Genomic DNA, 16823 nt, shown 5'->3' on the forward strand with positions numbered 1-16823 from the left:
TTACTGGCAGTCAGAAGCACTCAATCAGGATTATAGAGTTTTTCCTACCTTTTGGTGGTTATAACTATTTTTTAAAGGAGTTTTCAGTTATTTTTTACTTAGGTGCCACATGGGTGGGTCAGTACCAGCCTGCCACCAGAGCAAAGTCATTTTTTTAAGAGACTAGGAGAATATATGAAAACTCTGCTAGCATTTTCATGGATGGAAGGATATTTGGTTAAATAGATGTTTATCTGGGAAAGTCATCATCTGGCTAGCAGCATACTGAATGTTTCTAAGCAGCTAACTTATGTATACTAAACAAATTTGGTTTGGCTGCAGCTAGAGCTGCCCTGTGGAAATTCTCAATGTACATTTGTTTGATTGAGCTGTCATTTTCAGTTGATCTGCTGATGATCTGTGTCACTTTGTTTAAATGTCCTGCTGTGGTTTTTTTTTTTTTTTATACAGTGCAAAACCAGTCTGCTTTCTGTGATGGATTAAATTGAGGTGAAATTCGAGAGTTACTCCTGTTTTCGATTTCTGTGCTCTGAGACAGGTGGGCTGGAATGACAAAGAACTTCGCACACAAACACATTAAAACCAAAATGGAGTGGATGCCCTTATGATTTAAAACATCCGTAGATGTGTCAACTACCAAATGCTCCCGTTCAAAGAAGTTGCTGGGATTTGCACTTTAAACAACAAATGGTATTTATTTGGTCTGTCCTGTTCAGCTAAAATACCTGGGCAAAACCAACATTGAGCTCTTTCTCCTGCAAAATTCCTTATGGGTGCATAAGTGGTGGGGGTTTGGCCTCTGGTGAGAGAAAACAAGGTTAACCTTGAGACGAAGTCCTTGGTGAGCAGTAGAGAGTGGAAATGGGCTTTCCTGCATGGTGGGAGTCTGCTCAGCCCAGTCTGGGGACTGGGCAGCATCTCTGGTGGTCTTAGCCCTGGAGACGTGCTTTTTGCAGGCATGTTCTAATAGACCGAAGCTCTTTTCAGACTGTAGCACATGCTTCAGATTTTTTTGGATCAGTTGTGTTCCATCAAGGTACATGTGAGACACTGGTGCTCCCACTGATCATGGAGAGGAGTGGTGATGGCTCCAGCTGGGAAAGCGGGATGGTGCAGCGTGAGCAGGGGCACAGCTGGCTCCGAGCCGTACCTGGGACAGGAATCCCATAGCCAGGATTAGCCTGGTCCCAGCACCCTTTCCTCCAGCAGACCTTTCCATAGCAAGCACTAAAATGCAGGTTTTCCCTGTGCCCAACACGAGCCTTGTGCAAGGCTCACCGCCTTTCAGTCTTTGCTGTAGAGCTCTTCGAGGCTCGCTTTGTGAGCTCCAGCTTCTCCCATGTGGGCTGTGGTCTGTACGTGAACCACCAGCTACTGCTCTGAAGCACAGTCGGACTGTGGCTTTGTGTGGAAGCACTAAGGGATGCCAAGTCCAGACAATTTTGCTTATTTTCGAAACTTGCCGGCAATTTGGTTTGTGACTGTCAGTCACGTTCACCCACATGCTTGCAGTCTGCCCACGGGTGTGACAGAGGCACGGTTTTGCACTAGGCGTCTTTCAACATGTCCTCACAATAATACTTTTATTTTTTTTCCTCTGACATGCTTGGAGTTATGCGTGGCTTTCCCTAACTTACAGAATTAAGGTTCACAGGAGTGTGGAGAAGGTCAGCTAAACACCAGTTTGATGCTGGTTTTGAGAAATGTTCTAGGAAGAGTTACTTTTATTTGACTTCATCTTCCAGTAAGCTTACCAGGGAAAGTTTAAAACATAACTTTTTGCTTCCACTTGCTCTCTCGGAAAATCTCTTCTGTGAGCAGCAGTCGCATTGTTGCAGCTTGAGCAAGTGCAGCCCATGCTGATCCTGCTGTTCCCTGCCCTCCCAGTACAGATGCTGATCCTGTAGCGAAGGGCACCTGACAAAAGATCTCTTTCCTCACCACTTATGGCTTTGTGAGGTGTAACACTCCACCTTGAAAATTTCTGAGTGTTTTTGGCTTTATTTTGGAAAAAAGGAATTAAAGTTGTTCTCAGAACAATGTCAGGAAAAGTCACGTTATTTTCCTCACATAAAAAAAAAATGCTCCTCAAGCCATTTTTGTGTGAGGACTCCATCACCCCCATGATTTAGGATGTGTCTCTGCATATATATATGATATCTTGCATATACATTTTGTATATATACATTCTTGTAATTATAAACAGTACTTAAATCCATGTCTGTAAACATAAATAGAAATACAGTTAAGTACTTTTTATAACAGAAGATTAAACCGTAGTGGCATAATAAGTAGAATTAAAGTATATAACAACCACATGTTAGTTTGAGCTTGTAGGGTCCTCTGTGATCCTTTGGGATGGAGAGCACTGCCTGGGCCAAGGTCTCTAATGGTATGGCATCCAATTACACTAAGGCTGAATTTGCTCCATTAAGTGCTATGTATTTATTTAAGCTGTCATATATCAGCCTGCACATGAAAACAATAGAACTTGTGAAGATTGCCAGTTTGGGGGGGCGGGGAGAGAAAAAGATTATTTTTCAAATTTGCTTCCAAGTTATTGGGATGAACCAGAAGCTTTCAGAGTGCTGATTTATTGCTCTCTGCTAGCAGCTCACCAGGACCCCTCTGCTTCTCCAAGATCAACAGCTTCATAGAAAGCGATACAAGGTGTATGGAACAAAGGGTGGAATAAATTACATTAGCAGTTAACTTTCTTTACAGTTAATATATATCAATAAATATCTACAAAACGTTTGAGGCTTTGACCAGGAAGCCATGTAAAATAAACTGTAGTCCTACTCTTTTTTTCTTTCTTTTTTTAAAAAAGTCAAAATAGATCTAACTGATGTTAACTGTTTCACAGCGGGGGTCTCGTTCTGGTTTCACACTGGTGTCACTGTTTATTTTGGAGGGAGGATGTGATCAGAATAAGGACTGTCGCTCCTCCTGCCTTGCAACAGGCTACGGGTGCTACAAGAACACTTAGCATTTCCATACTGTCCTGCTTTGCATCTTCAAAGCACTGGGGGTAGATGAGCTATTCACCATGGGGCTCATCTGAGGCAAATGAGATAACACGATCCCGTGGAAGAAATGGAAAACCCAAGAAGGAATGGCAGAATTTGTTAATGGATATTTTTGCAAAAGTAACCGAGTGTGCAGTGTTTGAGCTACTCATTCCCAGTACCTGAGCCCAGCAAAGGCTCTGTGATTCGATAGACCGGGGAGGCAAGAGCCCAGGTCTTTCCTTTTAGTCCTGTGTCTGCTGAATTATCTTCTTAATCTTTTTTTTACTAACTGATCTTGGAAAAACTCTGGTCTTTGCTGGTGAAAAGCTCCTCAATGGTTTCTGTGTCTGCAGTATTTCTACTGGTGAAGCTTTGGCTTACGTGGAGGTCTTCAAAGACATGAGGCAAGGGCACCGCTGGCAGTCAGGCTTTTGGTCCCCGAGGGCTGCAGGGGAAAGATTTTCCCTGTGAGAACAGCAGGACAGGTGGATGGGGATGTTACCATTTTTGCTCTTTTCCTCCAAGGCAGAAAGGATGCACAGTGTGAGGTGTTACTTTGCATCCAAGTGAAGGGTGTAGCACAAAGTATTTTTTGGCTGAGGTTGCAAATAGTTGTTAGAGAGGGAGCAGGCACCTCCAGCATTGCTGTGGACCACCAGCAGGGGAAAGAAGCAAGACTGGAAAACTCTTAGATAGTGTTGAAAACCTCAGAGCAGTGAACCCACAGAGAGCTTACCCTTCAGAGACGTGCTAGGTAAAAATACAGCCAGCCAAACACTCTCAGAAGTTTCTAAATTGCATGACGAACAATTTATGTAGGAAAGAGGTGACAATATCCTGGATTTGTGTAATTTCTGCAAACACTTTTCCTTTTAAAACAAGTCTCCTGATTGCTCAGCAAAACTTTTAAAGCTGTAATATTTGGGGTTTGGGTTTTTTTTAAATTTCTCTGAATATTTTCCTTTTCCATGATTTTTTGGTAACAACATGGAAAAGAAAATGAAGCAGTTCTGCAAAAAATGGGTAAAGAAAGAAATGGGAGAGAGTAGAGTTTTTCTCTAAAAATAAAGGGTTTTCAGGGGAAAAGCCTAACCTCTGATTTTCAAACACCTTCCTGTAGCAGAGGATGCAGACAGGGCATGGGGAGGGGGCTGTGATTGCTGGCAGCGAGGCGGTGCAGCACCCTCCAGCCGGGCTGAAGGAGTCTATGAAACATTGTGGTGATGGGCGTGCCGAGTCCTCATTTTATCTCCATATGGGTGGTTTGGTTGCAAAAAAGCCCAACGTTTCCCTCAGTCCTCTTATACAAAGGCTAAGGAAAATAATTGCTACAAACCCTTGTAGCTCATCACACTCTCATGTATGCCGTGCCTTCTAGAAAAAATAAACTTAGAAAGGCAACGGAGCCTTGTACTTAATAGGTGTAGTTTTCTTTTGCCTCTGTCCTTGTATAAAATCATACTGCCATGGATTCTGGGGCTTGCTGTAAGTAGCAAGTAGCTTTTTCCTGGTTGTGCTTGGATGCCTACAATAAATGTTATCAGATTCATGGACAAACCTTATCTGCATCACCACTGAAATTATCATTTCACTAAAGTCACTGGCAAAATTTCCACTAGCTTTAAGATACTCCATAAATCTCAAGTTTGCTGGGGCAGGCCTGCCTTCTGAAACGTGCTGGAAAACATAAAAATATTTTATTTATCATAAATGTTTTGTTGATATTGAAGTTAATAACTACTTATTTAAAATGTATGGCTGGACATAGGTAGAATTTGGTTTGTCAGAACAAACTCTGGAAGTGTTTGGAGGAACGGGTAGTATCTGGAGCAAAAGAGAAATAGGATCAATGGAGATGATGTAGATAAATCATTTCAGAATGATTTTTTTCAGAAAAAAATGAAACAAAAAAAGGTTCTTGCACTTTAAAAACATGCGTGTTGAGTGAGATACTGATGAGAGGAACTTGTTAAAGTTATGCATGCCAGCCAGGGACCTAGGTTTCATGGAGACAAATAGGAACAAATTATCTTTGAATAATCCCACCCAAACCAATGCTGTCATGCAGGAATAAAAGTGTTCCTCTAGATGATGAAATAAAACCATCCCAAAGGGTTTTTTTGTAAAAAATAAGATTAATTTATTCATCCAAGCAGGCTGGATATAAACACATAAAAATGCCCTACAGGATGACACAGAACACACCTGCACATGTAACATGAAGTATAGTTGTTCTTAAGATTCATGATTTTCCAATCTGCTAAGTATGTCTTGCTGTTACTGTGGGTGACCTTGTAGAGATATAACTCCAGCGCAGGCTGCTGAGAAGTCAGTTGCAGGAAAAATTGTGGCCTTGTATCTTCTTGGAAACAAATGCTGGAAACCAGTCTTGCCAGACCTTGAGTTTTTGAAGCAGACAGTATTGTAGGATTAATTATTTGATACTTTCCCTGATTAGTGTATTTGTTATGAGTACTTCTGTTAGTGTTTCAAGGACTTAACTACAGTGTATCACGGTGTCACTCAAATATAATTAAGACTTTCACTGTAATTGCATAATTAAAAAGCTGTCTGGCTGCTGGTATAAAACCTGTCTCTGCTCCGTGGCAGCTCAGTTTCCAGGGGCAACCCCCCAAAACTCCAGCCATTCCTGAAGTACTTTGGGTACAGCATGTGAACAGGTACATCCCTGGTACCCGGCTATGTCTGCTGGGCCTTCTCAGATAATCCAATCCCTCAGCTCTTGCCCTTTCATCCCTGACTGCCTTCTCCCCACTGGTCCGGGAGGAAGGGCATCCCTTTGGGATTCAGGCAGGGCAGGTCCCCTCCCTGGTGGTTTCCCCAGGGCCTTTTTGCCATGATGGTGTGACTATACAGGTGTGAGACAGGGGATGGGGTGGGACTCACCAATTTTTTTCTTCTTTTTTTTTCTTTTTTTTTTTTAAAAAAAAAAAACCCCACAACACCTTTTGGTGCTTAGGGTGAGAATTGTTCAGCTTCCCAAAGCAGATGTATGGGAGTTTGCAAGCTAGTGCTGAAGTGGCTGCTGGCATGAAGGGGTTAAATTCCTTTTTATTCATAACATGCTTTTGAAACAAAAATTCATGACCTGGCTTTTTTTCCTCCTTTTTTTCCCCCCCTCTCAAGTGATTACACTTTGCTGCATTATAAGAGAGCGAATGCGTTTGTGTCTCAGGACCGTACTCTACCAGATACTGACATGTTCAACATCTCCCGTGGCTTACCAAACACATCAGGGATGTGGACCTCCCTCTGTTTTCTCATTATGCCAAATAATGAAATGTGGAAATAATTCTAATCCTTTCTTCTGCTTGTGCTGTACCTCTGAAAATATGATAAACTCAATCCAATTAAAAGTCATTACCTCTACAAGGCTCAGTCTCTATCTATAACCTTTGTTTTATAATTCACTCTGTTATCTGTCTTCATTATAATTTGGTAGAATAGTCATCTTTTATTACTGCTTTCTGTTAGAAAGAAGCATGTGATTTCTAGCGCTACTTTGTGACACATCTCAGTTTAAAACAGTAAAGGTCTACTAATGAGTAAAAAGAAGTTCAGTTACACTGATTTATTACATTGAGATAAAGTTTCATTTGCGTTGATTATAATACTGCAGGTTTAAGTAATTGTTTTGATTTAAAAATGTTCTTTTGCAGCAAAAGTTTTTCACCATGTCAGGGACTGTTTATGTGCATTACTGTTTCTGTCTTACCCCAGCTGATACAGATTTAGTCAAATTTTGTTCCCTGTTAGTATTTCCTATATATAAAGTGGCTAATCTCACTAATTCACATTTAACCTTCCTGTCCTTAGTTTTCTTCTAAGCATGTTGGCTTCTCGTGCCATGTCAGTGTAAGAATATGTGTCATGTTTACCATTACGGCAATCAAACAATGAACAAAAGCTGACTCCTTTAATCCATTTTCCACCCTTAGCAATGGCTAGTACTCAGGACTCAAAATTTCAAGGTGGATTTTTTTTTTCTTTTCCTCCTTGGGTCTGCTTCATATAGAGGGTCATGAAGGGCATTAGTGAGTATGTGTTAGCTGCTGCAGCCCCACTCGATTGAAATATTTTACTAAGATACAAATTTAAGCTATTAGTTAGAGTTTCAGCATGCTTTGGGCTGCTTCCCAGCTGATGTGGATCTTGACAGGCTCTTTCCTAGCTGCAGGTCTGGCCCTCGGTATGTCAAACCCTACTGCTGGCATTTCCTTCTTCTCTTACCCCTGCTCTGTGTAACCCAGAAAAGATTCTGAAAGTCAAATATATATTTATTCCATTGAGGAAACTTTATCAACCAGCACCAAAGTTTATTGGCCCTAGCTAGTGATATAATGGGTAGTTTAAACCCTGCTAACTGTGAATAATTTTTCAGCAGTGTTTATGATTGCAGTAGACTCTAACAGACCAGAAGTACAGATAACATAAATATTTCTACCAGAGATGATTGTACTGGAACTATAAATAAAATCAGACTTAACTTGTAAATAAATTCAGTGTGTGCCAGCCAACATTTATAATTCTTTGTTGCTGCATGTAATACAGTAATTTATATGGAAAGTGCACTGGAACACAAGCAGCCAAATTTTGCTTTTCAGTTATGCAGGTGCAACTTCCTCGACATCAAGGAGAGCGGCTCCTGTGCAAATGAAAGTAGAATTTGACCCATGGTCTCTCAGTGCTGGACCCTAATTAAAAACCAGCGTCTGGTCCACATCAGATACTTTTGACTGTGTTCCTCAATTAGACATGAATGACACTAGACAGAGCACCAAACGCTACTGGTTATTGTAGGGGCTGATAGTGAGAATTGCCAGAGATGACAGGCAGGTCCCTACGCAGTTGCTGTATTATGACTTCGCTGGTCATCTAGTACCAACACTTGGCAATGCTGAAATTACTCTCTCTCAAAGGCCTGATGCTCTTGAGCATGTGTAACTTTGCTTCCCGCTTGCCTGTGGACAGGTTTCTCCCAAGCACTCAGTGCTTGGTGCTGGTCCTACCATCAGGAGCTCACTTCTGCTCCCAGTATGAGCCTCTTGTTTCACGGTTATTTTCTGCAGACACAATAGTTTAAGAAGCAAAATCTGTTTCCCATGCAAGGAAGGTTTTTAATTTGCCTTGTGAATTATCTGCACTGTTGTTACTGATGTGTATCTTGCCGTGAAGCGCAGGCAGATGCTACTAGCAGCCCATTGCACGAGGTGCTCCAACAGCGATCCAAAGTGAGTTCCCTTTCCATTTCACATAGATGCTGCAGCCCATGGTGCAGCACTATGAGAATTTGGTGATTTCTGTACTTCAGCCCCCGAACACTCTGTGCTCGGGCTGCCTCAAGCTGCCTTTTTCTCCTGCCTTTGTCTGCGCAGCTTTTCCTACAACTCCCTCTTCTGCCAGCGCTGCAGAAGGGTTTGCTCGGTGCGGCTCAGTGCTGCGGTGCAGGGAGGCTTTGCAGAGAGCGCTGTGCAAATGCCCTCCACAGTCTGCAGCATCACAACACGAAGGGAAAGCTGAAATCTGGGCACCACATTTCCCTCTTATTTTGTTACATTAGTGTCAACCTGAAGAAATCCGAGCGGCTTTGGCTAACTCCAGGACAGACACTGATCTCATTTCTTCCTTGGTAGAAGTCTAAAGTAATTACTTTGGATTTTAGAGTCATGTAAGAGAAATCAGAATCTGGCCTTTGGGGACACCGCGTGGGTGCTTTGGTACCTCTTGCTCTCGTTGCGTGCTCCATGAGCATGGTTTACAGGCTTGGTTCTTTTTAGTGGGTTCAGGACAGCTTTGGTTTTCTCATGCTTGTGTTAGGGTCAAGTAATACAAAAATGCAAAATACCCGTGCATTTGAAGGTTCATGCTTGTGAAAGTTTTTTTCCTTGGTAATCGAAGTAATGATTCAAAAGTGCTTCAAGCACCGTTTTTATCTCTAAATTTGCTTGTAATCTCTTTTGTTGTACAACCAAACTTTCTGTCTGTAAAATGTTTTGGGGTTTTTTGTTTGTGTTTTTTTTTTTTCCTACGCTGTTAGTTTTATGATTTTTACTTAACTGGGGATTACTAGCTCTATTCTGTTTAGAATCTAATCTCATTTGATTAGGTCTGTCTGATGCTTTTCACAATGGGGTCCTGCCTGGGGCCCCCAGACTGTGTTACAATACAAATAATAATAAATAATAGTCATTAGGTCCAGCTCCACAGAACAGTTCTGTGAATAGGGAGCGGCACAAACCAGTTTCAGGTATGTTAACCGATAAAATGTTCAAGCAAAGTAATGTAGCTCTTGGCTAGAGTCCCTTCTGAGCCTGGAGACAGTAACCCAATCTCTGCATGTTTCTAAAGCTAAGGATCCTTCTCTGCTTCTCTTCTAGAGGATGTGCAAGTGGCCCCCTCGGAACCATGCCTGCTTGGTGTGGCACTGTCAGGTGGCTCCCAGTTAGGTCCCTGCTGGCAATATGCTCCTTTTGAAGCTAATGGCTTTTCTTCTTTTAATTTTCTGCTTTTCCTGACCTCCTGTGTCGTAGACTGATGTGGATATATTTTGTAATCAATCAGTCCCTGCCTGTAACAGGGTTGGTTTTTTTCTTTAATACTTGTTCAAACAGAAATTCAGATAAAGGTGTCCCATTTGTACGCAACAGGAAATGCCTGCCTCCTTTTCAGATATCCCTGCAAGTGCTCCACGGTGATTTCCTCCGTGCTGAATAGAAACGCTAGGTCAAAAGAATATAAACACTCTCTGGTCTCTTTCAAGGATCTGATTCAGGCTTTGTGGTGCCTTCAGGTGCACCTCGCTTTACGTAGAGAAGGAACTAATTCACCCGCTCCTACTGTGCTCTCCCAAAGCCTTCATTAATGCGTCCTTGCCAAAGGCTCATGTCAGATATGGTCAACAAAGCTAGTAGAGCTCAAAGCTCCTGGCATGTGATGGACTTCTCCCATCGAACAGAGCCAGGTCCTTCTGATGTCTAGTCTTGAGGGCTAGGGATCATCTTTCTCACCTTTGAGAAGTTGCAGGCACGAACCTGCATGTATCTTCTCATTGCAAAGAGCCACTTCCACGTTTTTCTCAGCTCTTACTTTATCCTGCTCAGAAGATGATGGCATCAGAAAACTTCTGAAGTAGGCTCTCTAGATGCTTTTGCTTCCAGCCTGCCTCTTTCCTCTGGAGTAATCAGCCATCCAGCTTATGATTAAGTTGCTGGTGCTCATGTGCCTGACTCCAGGTGCGGAGAACTGGGTTTATGTGCTGGAGGGTTTATCAGTCAATAGTTGCTTTGGGAATGTATATTCTCAGGTGCAAATTGCCTGAAGAAAGGGAGAATGGATAGTACACGTGGGTAAGTTTCTGGTTATTAGGGGTGGCTTTGGGTCTGAAGGTCTGTATGCAGATTTAATCCTTGGAGGACTTTGGGTGAACTTTGAGTTGAAGACCACCCTGAAACACTGATACATGTAACTGGCTAGCTTGTCCCCTTGGCATGAGATGCCGTCATGCAGCCTTTCAGCTGCAGAAAGGCAGGGTTTCATTGGATGTGCAGCCCAGGGTGTTTTTGAAAACAGCAAGCCTTTGCCTTGCTGGCAGTTGCAGCTGGTGGAAAGCAGTTTGAATTGCGTTCAGCAACCTCTGCCTCCCTCAGTCATTAGTGCCTCCTACCTAATTGCTCTTGGAAAGGAAGAGCATGCTGAACTGTGAAGAAACATCTGAATGGAAGGAAGTCCTCTCCTCCTCCCAGCCATGCACAGGAGCCCTCTTGGTCTCGAAATGACCCCAGGGCCCAGAGTTACGGCGGTAGCTTTGGCACGTTGCTCCCCTGTCCTCATCAGGCACATCCCCAGCATGCAGCCACGTGGACTCTTTCCTGCTGGCGTACAAGGTTGTGTCAAAAGTGCAAATGCAGGTGTCCACCCTGGTCTTTAAGTAGCAATTAACCTTTCCTCCTGGGTTTCCTTTGAAGCTTGCTCATGTTTTTGTTGTAAAATAGTGGTGAAGAGTTTTATGAAGGCTAATATCTAAGCTTCCACATTACCTAATGTCATTTGTTCCCTTATCAGGGGCCTTGATTTTTCCTTCATTCCATTTCTAGTGGGGATAATTATTGGACTTTAAAGAAGCCGTCTTGAATTTCAAAATTCAGTGCTATCTGTGCAAATGATTTGCAGTTCACTGGGAAAATGATGCTTATCAGCACAGTCCCTGGGTCTAATTCTAACCTTACAAAGTTTTTCTATCAGTCAATATCCCATGGTTTTGCTGGAAGCCCTTCTGATCCATGTGGGTGTAAATTTTATGGAGAATAGTCCCACACCCTTTGAAAATGAAGACCGGATCCTTGGTTCATGTACAATGATTTTAATACAGCTCCTTCTATCAATAATTTCACAAATATGTCTTAATGGTCTTCCCATCTCTTGGTCAGTCATAATTCAACGTTTTGTTTATTTTGAGGTTTTAAAAAATATTATTGCTAGAATACATTGCTATTTCAGGCAGAATAATATTTCAGTAATCTGTTTTACCCACACTGTTAGGGCTTTGGGGCATATTGGCGTATTATATTTTCCAGAGCTTTCAAACTGAAAGCCCATGTTTAATGATGACATCGGGTGTGGCTGCTGGAAATCAAAGGAGGCACAATAGACCCAGCAAACGGACTTGTCTCCCTGCCAGGCTTCTAGAGGCCAATTTATCAGCTGCAGGTTTGACCCTATATGGCTAAAAATGAGCGTAGCCAGGATGACTGAGATAAGTATATCCGAGGCCTTTGAGTCTGTGAAAAAGAAATTAAACTGGACTGTCCCTGGGGGAGAAGAAACATCTGTAAAGCTGTACTTGCTGGAAGTTTAAGGCTCGGCTGCTGCTGGCGAGTGAGGCTGAGGAAGGTGGCCCTTTGGGGAAAGGCACCCAGCAGGTTGTTGCTTGCTGTGACTTAAACAATTTGCCTGAGCTGCTACGTTGTTTGGTGCAGGAGGGTCAGGTGTGGCCGTGGGACACAGGGAGAGCCTTGGTTTTATGGGGCACTGCTTGGTGGGGTAGGGACAATGGCAGAGACAGTGTGAGATAGGCTTTTTAAGGAGTTTGAGTGTCAGGCACCCAGCAGTCATAGAAAATCAGTAGGATTTAGATGCCTGAAGTTTTTCAGACCTCCCTTCCAGTGAGCCATGTGCTTATCATCATCCAGATCACTTTTCGTGTGTGATTTCTCTTCCTGCACCCCATGTGTGTACATGGACTAGGTTTGGGGGTTTTTTCCCGTTTCAAAAACAGCTGAAGTCTTTTAGGCAGGACAGCAATCTAAACAGTTGAGGGATGACATCTGCATGGGAGCGAGCCTGCTCTGGGTGGATGCAGCATTGCTGCTGGCCCATGAAGTCAGGGAGCCTGTTGGAGTTTCAGGAATGCTCAGGAGGTGCAGACCAACCTCTCCCACCCATCCCACCACGCTGGAAGAGAGTCAGGCTTGAGGGCAGCAGCAATGTCATGGTGTAACAGAGATGGCTGCTTAATGTGGTCATCTCAGTGCAGCGTGAAGTGAGTGTGGCATCCAGGTGGAGCTGTGTCTCTATGCTTTTAATGTCTTATTCCCTGTCCCCTGGAGTCCAGGCTGAATTCTGCTGTGGGCAGGGACGTACAGGCATGGGTTTATAGGTGCTAGGCACTGAGCAAGCTCTCTACACCAGTGCTTTCACGAGCACTTGAACATCTTTGCCAAACTCAGCACCACTGAGCTATGACAGGCAGGATTTCTGAAGCATAAGCAATGGAAAATCCTTCTGTGTGTCCTTCTTAGCTAAATGGTAGTCAGTCAAGATTTTCTACTTCTCAGAGTGTGAGGTATTAGAAAAGTGACAAACTAATCAATATTGGGTTCAATTGTTAAAGTACAGGGGGAGTCTGCCAAACCAGCGGCCGAGGGAATGGGTAGCTGAACTTGCTTGTGACATGTATGAGGTCATAGCCAGTGCCACATAAAAGAAAGAAAAACAGTTCATGGCTGTGAATAAATTGCTCACAGATGAAAAATCCAGTTTGCCAGTCATGTGATGAGAGCAATCTATTCAAATGATTTGTTATGTCCCAGTGTTTGTCTTAGGCAGTACCAGAAGCATGAAAGTACAGATATAAACCCGTGAGATAATATGTAACAAAGATGTGAGAGACAATGGGCTATGACCAGTTTCCAATGGAAAAGGCATATGGTGCTAATCTAGCATGGATAGTTTCTTAAATGAGCAAGAAATTGAAAGAACATTTTAAAGTTTCCTGTTTCTTCACTGAAACGGAGTTATTCTGAACGCCAAGCCCAGTGTAACACTTTAACTTCTGGGCCAACAATATTATGCAAATATCCTCATGGTCGGGTCTTAAATACCCGATCTCTCTTCATTTCTTGGAGAATAGTAGTTTCACCTTCTATTTAGGTTAGCATTAAATGGAATGAGTTCTGTGTGTAGGAAAAGTATGTTGACACTACAAGAGTTAAATGGATGTAAATAATTAAGAAGTTTTTTGGTTAGTTTGTCTTTTTGCTCCTTTTGTGTTTTTGTTGGGTTGAGTACTCTGTTGCTGGTGCAGCTAAAGCCCCTGCTGAAGTCACTCAGATTTTTTTGACTAAGAGGAATTTACAATAAGCCTTACATTTTGAACTGTCAAAAATAGTGAGTTTTCCTTTTTTCTCTCTTTTTTTTTTTTTCTTCTTTTTGTTTGCTGGCTAAGCTCAAGAGACGAAGGGGTTTTTTAAATGTGTTTTGGATCTGCCCCAGCTTTTTTTGCAACTGTAAGAGGAGAAGGTTCATGTTCTGTATAAGGTGCTGTTTGGATCCTGAACTTATTTTAGACCATTTCGTTTCTTGGAGGTCAATGGTAAGACACTGATTTACATCATCTGAAGTTCTTGCCAAGATTTGTGTGGTAGGCTGGATCCTTTCCTCCAAAGACTAATTGGAGGCTATCAAACTTAATTTTGGCTACTTTACGTTCAGTCTGTCTCTCTGAAAGACCAGTAAAGCTTTCCTGCTTTTCACTTCACTTAGATTTCAGTTGTAACGTTTAATCCTGGCTTTCAATTGTGATTTCAAAGAGTATGCAATGCAAAGCGGTCTATCTGGACCAGATTGGACAGTAGGGTGTGCCTGCATGTACATCTGTATGTAATTCCCTTGCTTGTGTTCAATGATGTAAACCACTTTTGATGTCAGGAATATTGAGAAGCACTGTGTACCCCCAGGCCTACAATAGGGACAAGGCTCAGCTCCTTCCAGGGTGAGGCTCTGCTGCAGGACTAGTGATTGATGAAGGTGCCACCCGCCTAACAAACTGTCCTCTCCATTTCATGTGCAGGCTGAAAAAGGGTTTCATATGCAAAATCTGTCAGGATATTTCACATCCTGCTCTTTGTCTTTATTTTCCAGGTGACGAATGTTTGTATGAAAGCTTTCCTGAACTTCCTTTGGAGGAAGCAGCAGAAGCTGATGGAGAAGCTGCAAACGTCCAGTGTCCAGCATCCGTCAGCATTCAAGAGCTGTCTTCTCCAGCAACCTCCAGCGAAGCTTTCACACCAAAGGAAAGCTCTCCTTACAAGGCTCCAATATACATTCCTGATGACATTCCCATTCCTACAGAGTTTGAGCTCCGAGAATCCAACATTCCTGGAGCAGGATTAGGGATATGGACCAAAAGGAAGATTGAAGCAGGGGAAAAATTCGGCCCTTTTGTGGGAGAGCAGCGGCCACACCTTAACGATCCCAGTTATGGTTGGGAGGTAAGACACCGTACATTCTTTCGGTCTGTTGAACTCTCTTGCGTGTCTATAAACACAGAAGTATTTGCAAAATTTGAGTCCTATCCTGCAGCAGCCAGGGGATATTTGCGTGCATGAAGTCTGTGGTCTTTCAGGGCTTTCTAGATGGAAAGAAGTGTAAATTAACAAAGAAAACTGGCAGGAATTATTGTTGCTCTTCATGCACAAAAATGGTCTGGGTGGATATTAACAGGTGATGCCTCTTTTGGAGAAAAAAGAGGAAGAAGTTGTGCTGTTGGAACATTTCTGTACCATTTTTAAGCTGCTCTTGGATAGTCCTACAGTACGTCTGTGGGCAAGGGGTTTGCAAGTGACACTGCACTATCTGAAAAGAAAATGGGTGCTGCTTTCGGGGTTGTGAATTGCCACTTTCTGGCGACAACGTTTAGAACAGCCCTAAAATCTAGCATTGTGTGGTTAAAATGGCTCTTGCAGAACCTTGTGCTACTCGGGAACTTTGAAAGCTGGGGGTTTGACCCTGCTTCCCTTTAACTTGATGGGAGTTTTGCCATTCATTTGGTGAAGTATGTTTGGACGCTGGTGTCAAACCCAGCATATATGGGGATGATGTGGCTCATGTTACTTCTGCAGATGCTCTGAGAGATGTTGCTTTTCCTGAAGGGGCTCGAGGTCTCCTCTGGCCAGTACAGCAGTTGCCTCTTGCTTTCCCTGCTTTGGGGGGCAATATGTTTTCCTCCTGAGGTATCACCGTGGAGCTGGCTGAGCTGCAGGTCTGTGGTCACGTCAGGGCTTTAGACCTCAAGTGGTGCACGTTGCCCGTTGTGTTATGGTGTAACAAAAGTTCTTGCATGGTTTTATTCATAGTTTTAACAATGTGCTGTAGAAACAGAGTGCAATCTCAGCTTTCCATCTGTACGTTTCCTTTGGTTTCTGATAAGAAGAGAAGTGCGGAGTTTGCACGGCTCTCCAGGGGCATGACTGACCTCTGAAGAGATGGGAGGTTCATTTTCCCAGGAAAAATTGAGTTGTGGTGGAATACAGAGGTTTGATTTGCTCTTAACTGTCCATAAACACTCGGTGAGTTAATTTCAAACTTTCCATCCGGTTTAAACTCTTGTGAAACTTGTGACAATGTGACAGAATAGTGTCAGGAGAAATTATAGACTTGGCAGCATTCTATTGAGTTAACAGACCCTGATACAACATATTTGCTGGTGAGAAATCTTTGTTATTTGAAAAAAGGCACCAGGAAACCATAAAATCTGACCTTTAACCACACCACAATTAAGCTCAGATATTGATAGCAGAAATTGGAGCAAAACTGCTGAGACATAGCTGTGCTTGCAGGTTTAACATATTCCAAAATTAGAGTATTTTAAAGGGAATCCTCAGGTGGTGAGTGCAGGATAGCCTCCCTAAAACTGAGGGAAACCCATCCTGATTCTTACACGCTGATAAAGATGCTGGTAGTATGCAGCAATAGTTGATAATGGTTTTCCTGCTTAAAATACTTAGGGTTTTGGGATCTGCAAAGTCCAGACAAGAAACACCTATCCTGAGAGTGCTGGAAGCTCAGCTGACAGATTAAATCCCTTTCAAGCTGCAAGACTTGTGCCATTTGAACAGTGTTATGTATTGGGGACAGCTGGGGAGAACTATTGCAAAATGTTGGAGCAAAATCACACAAAATCAGTGGTCGAATCCCTCTGCAATTTGGCCACTCATCTCTAAGTACTTTGCAGTGCTCAGGGGAGCTTAGAACTGAATATTTTTCTAACAAGTGGGTTAAGTATATTTATTGTAATTGAAGAGAGACAAAGAAATGCTGGTTACCAGAGTTTACGCAATGAGTTAAATAGTACGTGGTGAAGGTTAGGGTTCAAGGACAGATGTGAGGGACCTGGTAGTGCTGAGGAAGACCTTACCAGAGCCCATTCCAGCCCAAGTGCTCATCACCACAGTGTTCTGGAAACCATCGTTTCCTTGAGCCTGTGCCATGGGGTAAAAAAGGGAGAGAGAAGCT

At 42.9% G+C, this 16823-nt stretch overlaps 1 protein-coding gene across 1 annotated transcript in view; it reads left to right on the forward strand.

Moving 5' to 3' along the window:
* LOC119156918 (histone-lysine N-methyltransferase MECOM-like) overlaps nt 1-14963 on the forward strand; it is a 154656-nt gene extending 139693 nt beyond the window's left edge. Inside the window, exon 2 of the mRNA XM_037407355.1 lies at nt 14451-14963. Within this exon, the coding sequence (XP_037263252.1) occupies nt 14451-14917 (467 nt within the window). The 3' untranslated portion in view covers nt 14918-14963. The remainder of the gene's footprint in view (nt 1-14450) is intronic.
* Nucleotides 14964-16823: the final 1860 nt, after the last annotated feature.

The sequence above is a fragment of the Falco rusticolus genome, chromosome 13, assembly GCF_015220075.1.
Source record: "Falco rusticolus isolate bFalRus1 chromosome 13, bFalRus1.pri, whole genome shotgun sequence".
In the NCBI taxonomy this organism is placed as follows: domain Eukaryota; kingdom Metazoa; phylum Chordata; class Aves; order Falconiformes; family Falconidae; genus Falco; species Falco rusticolus.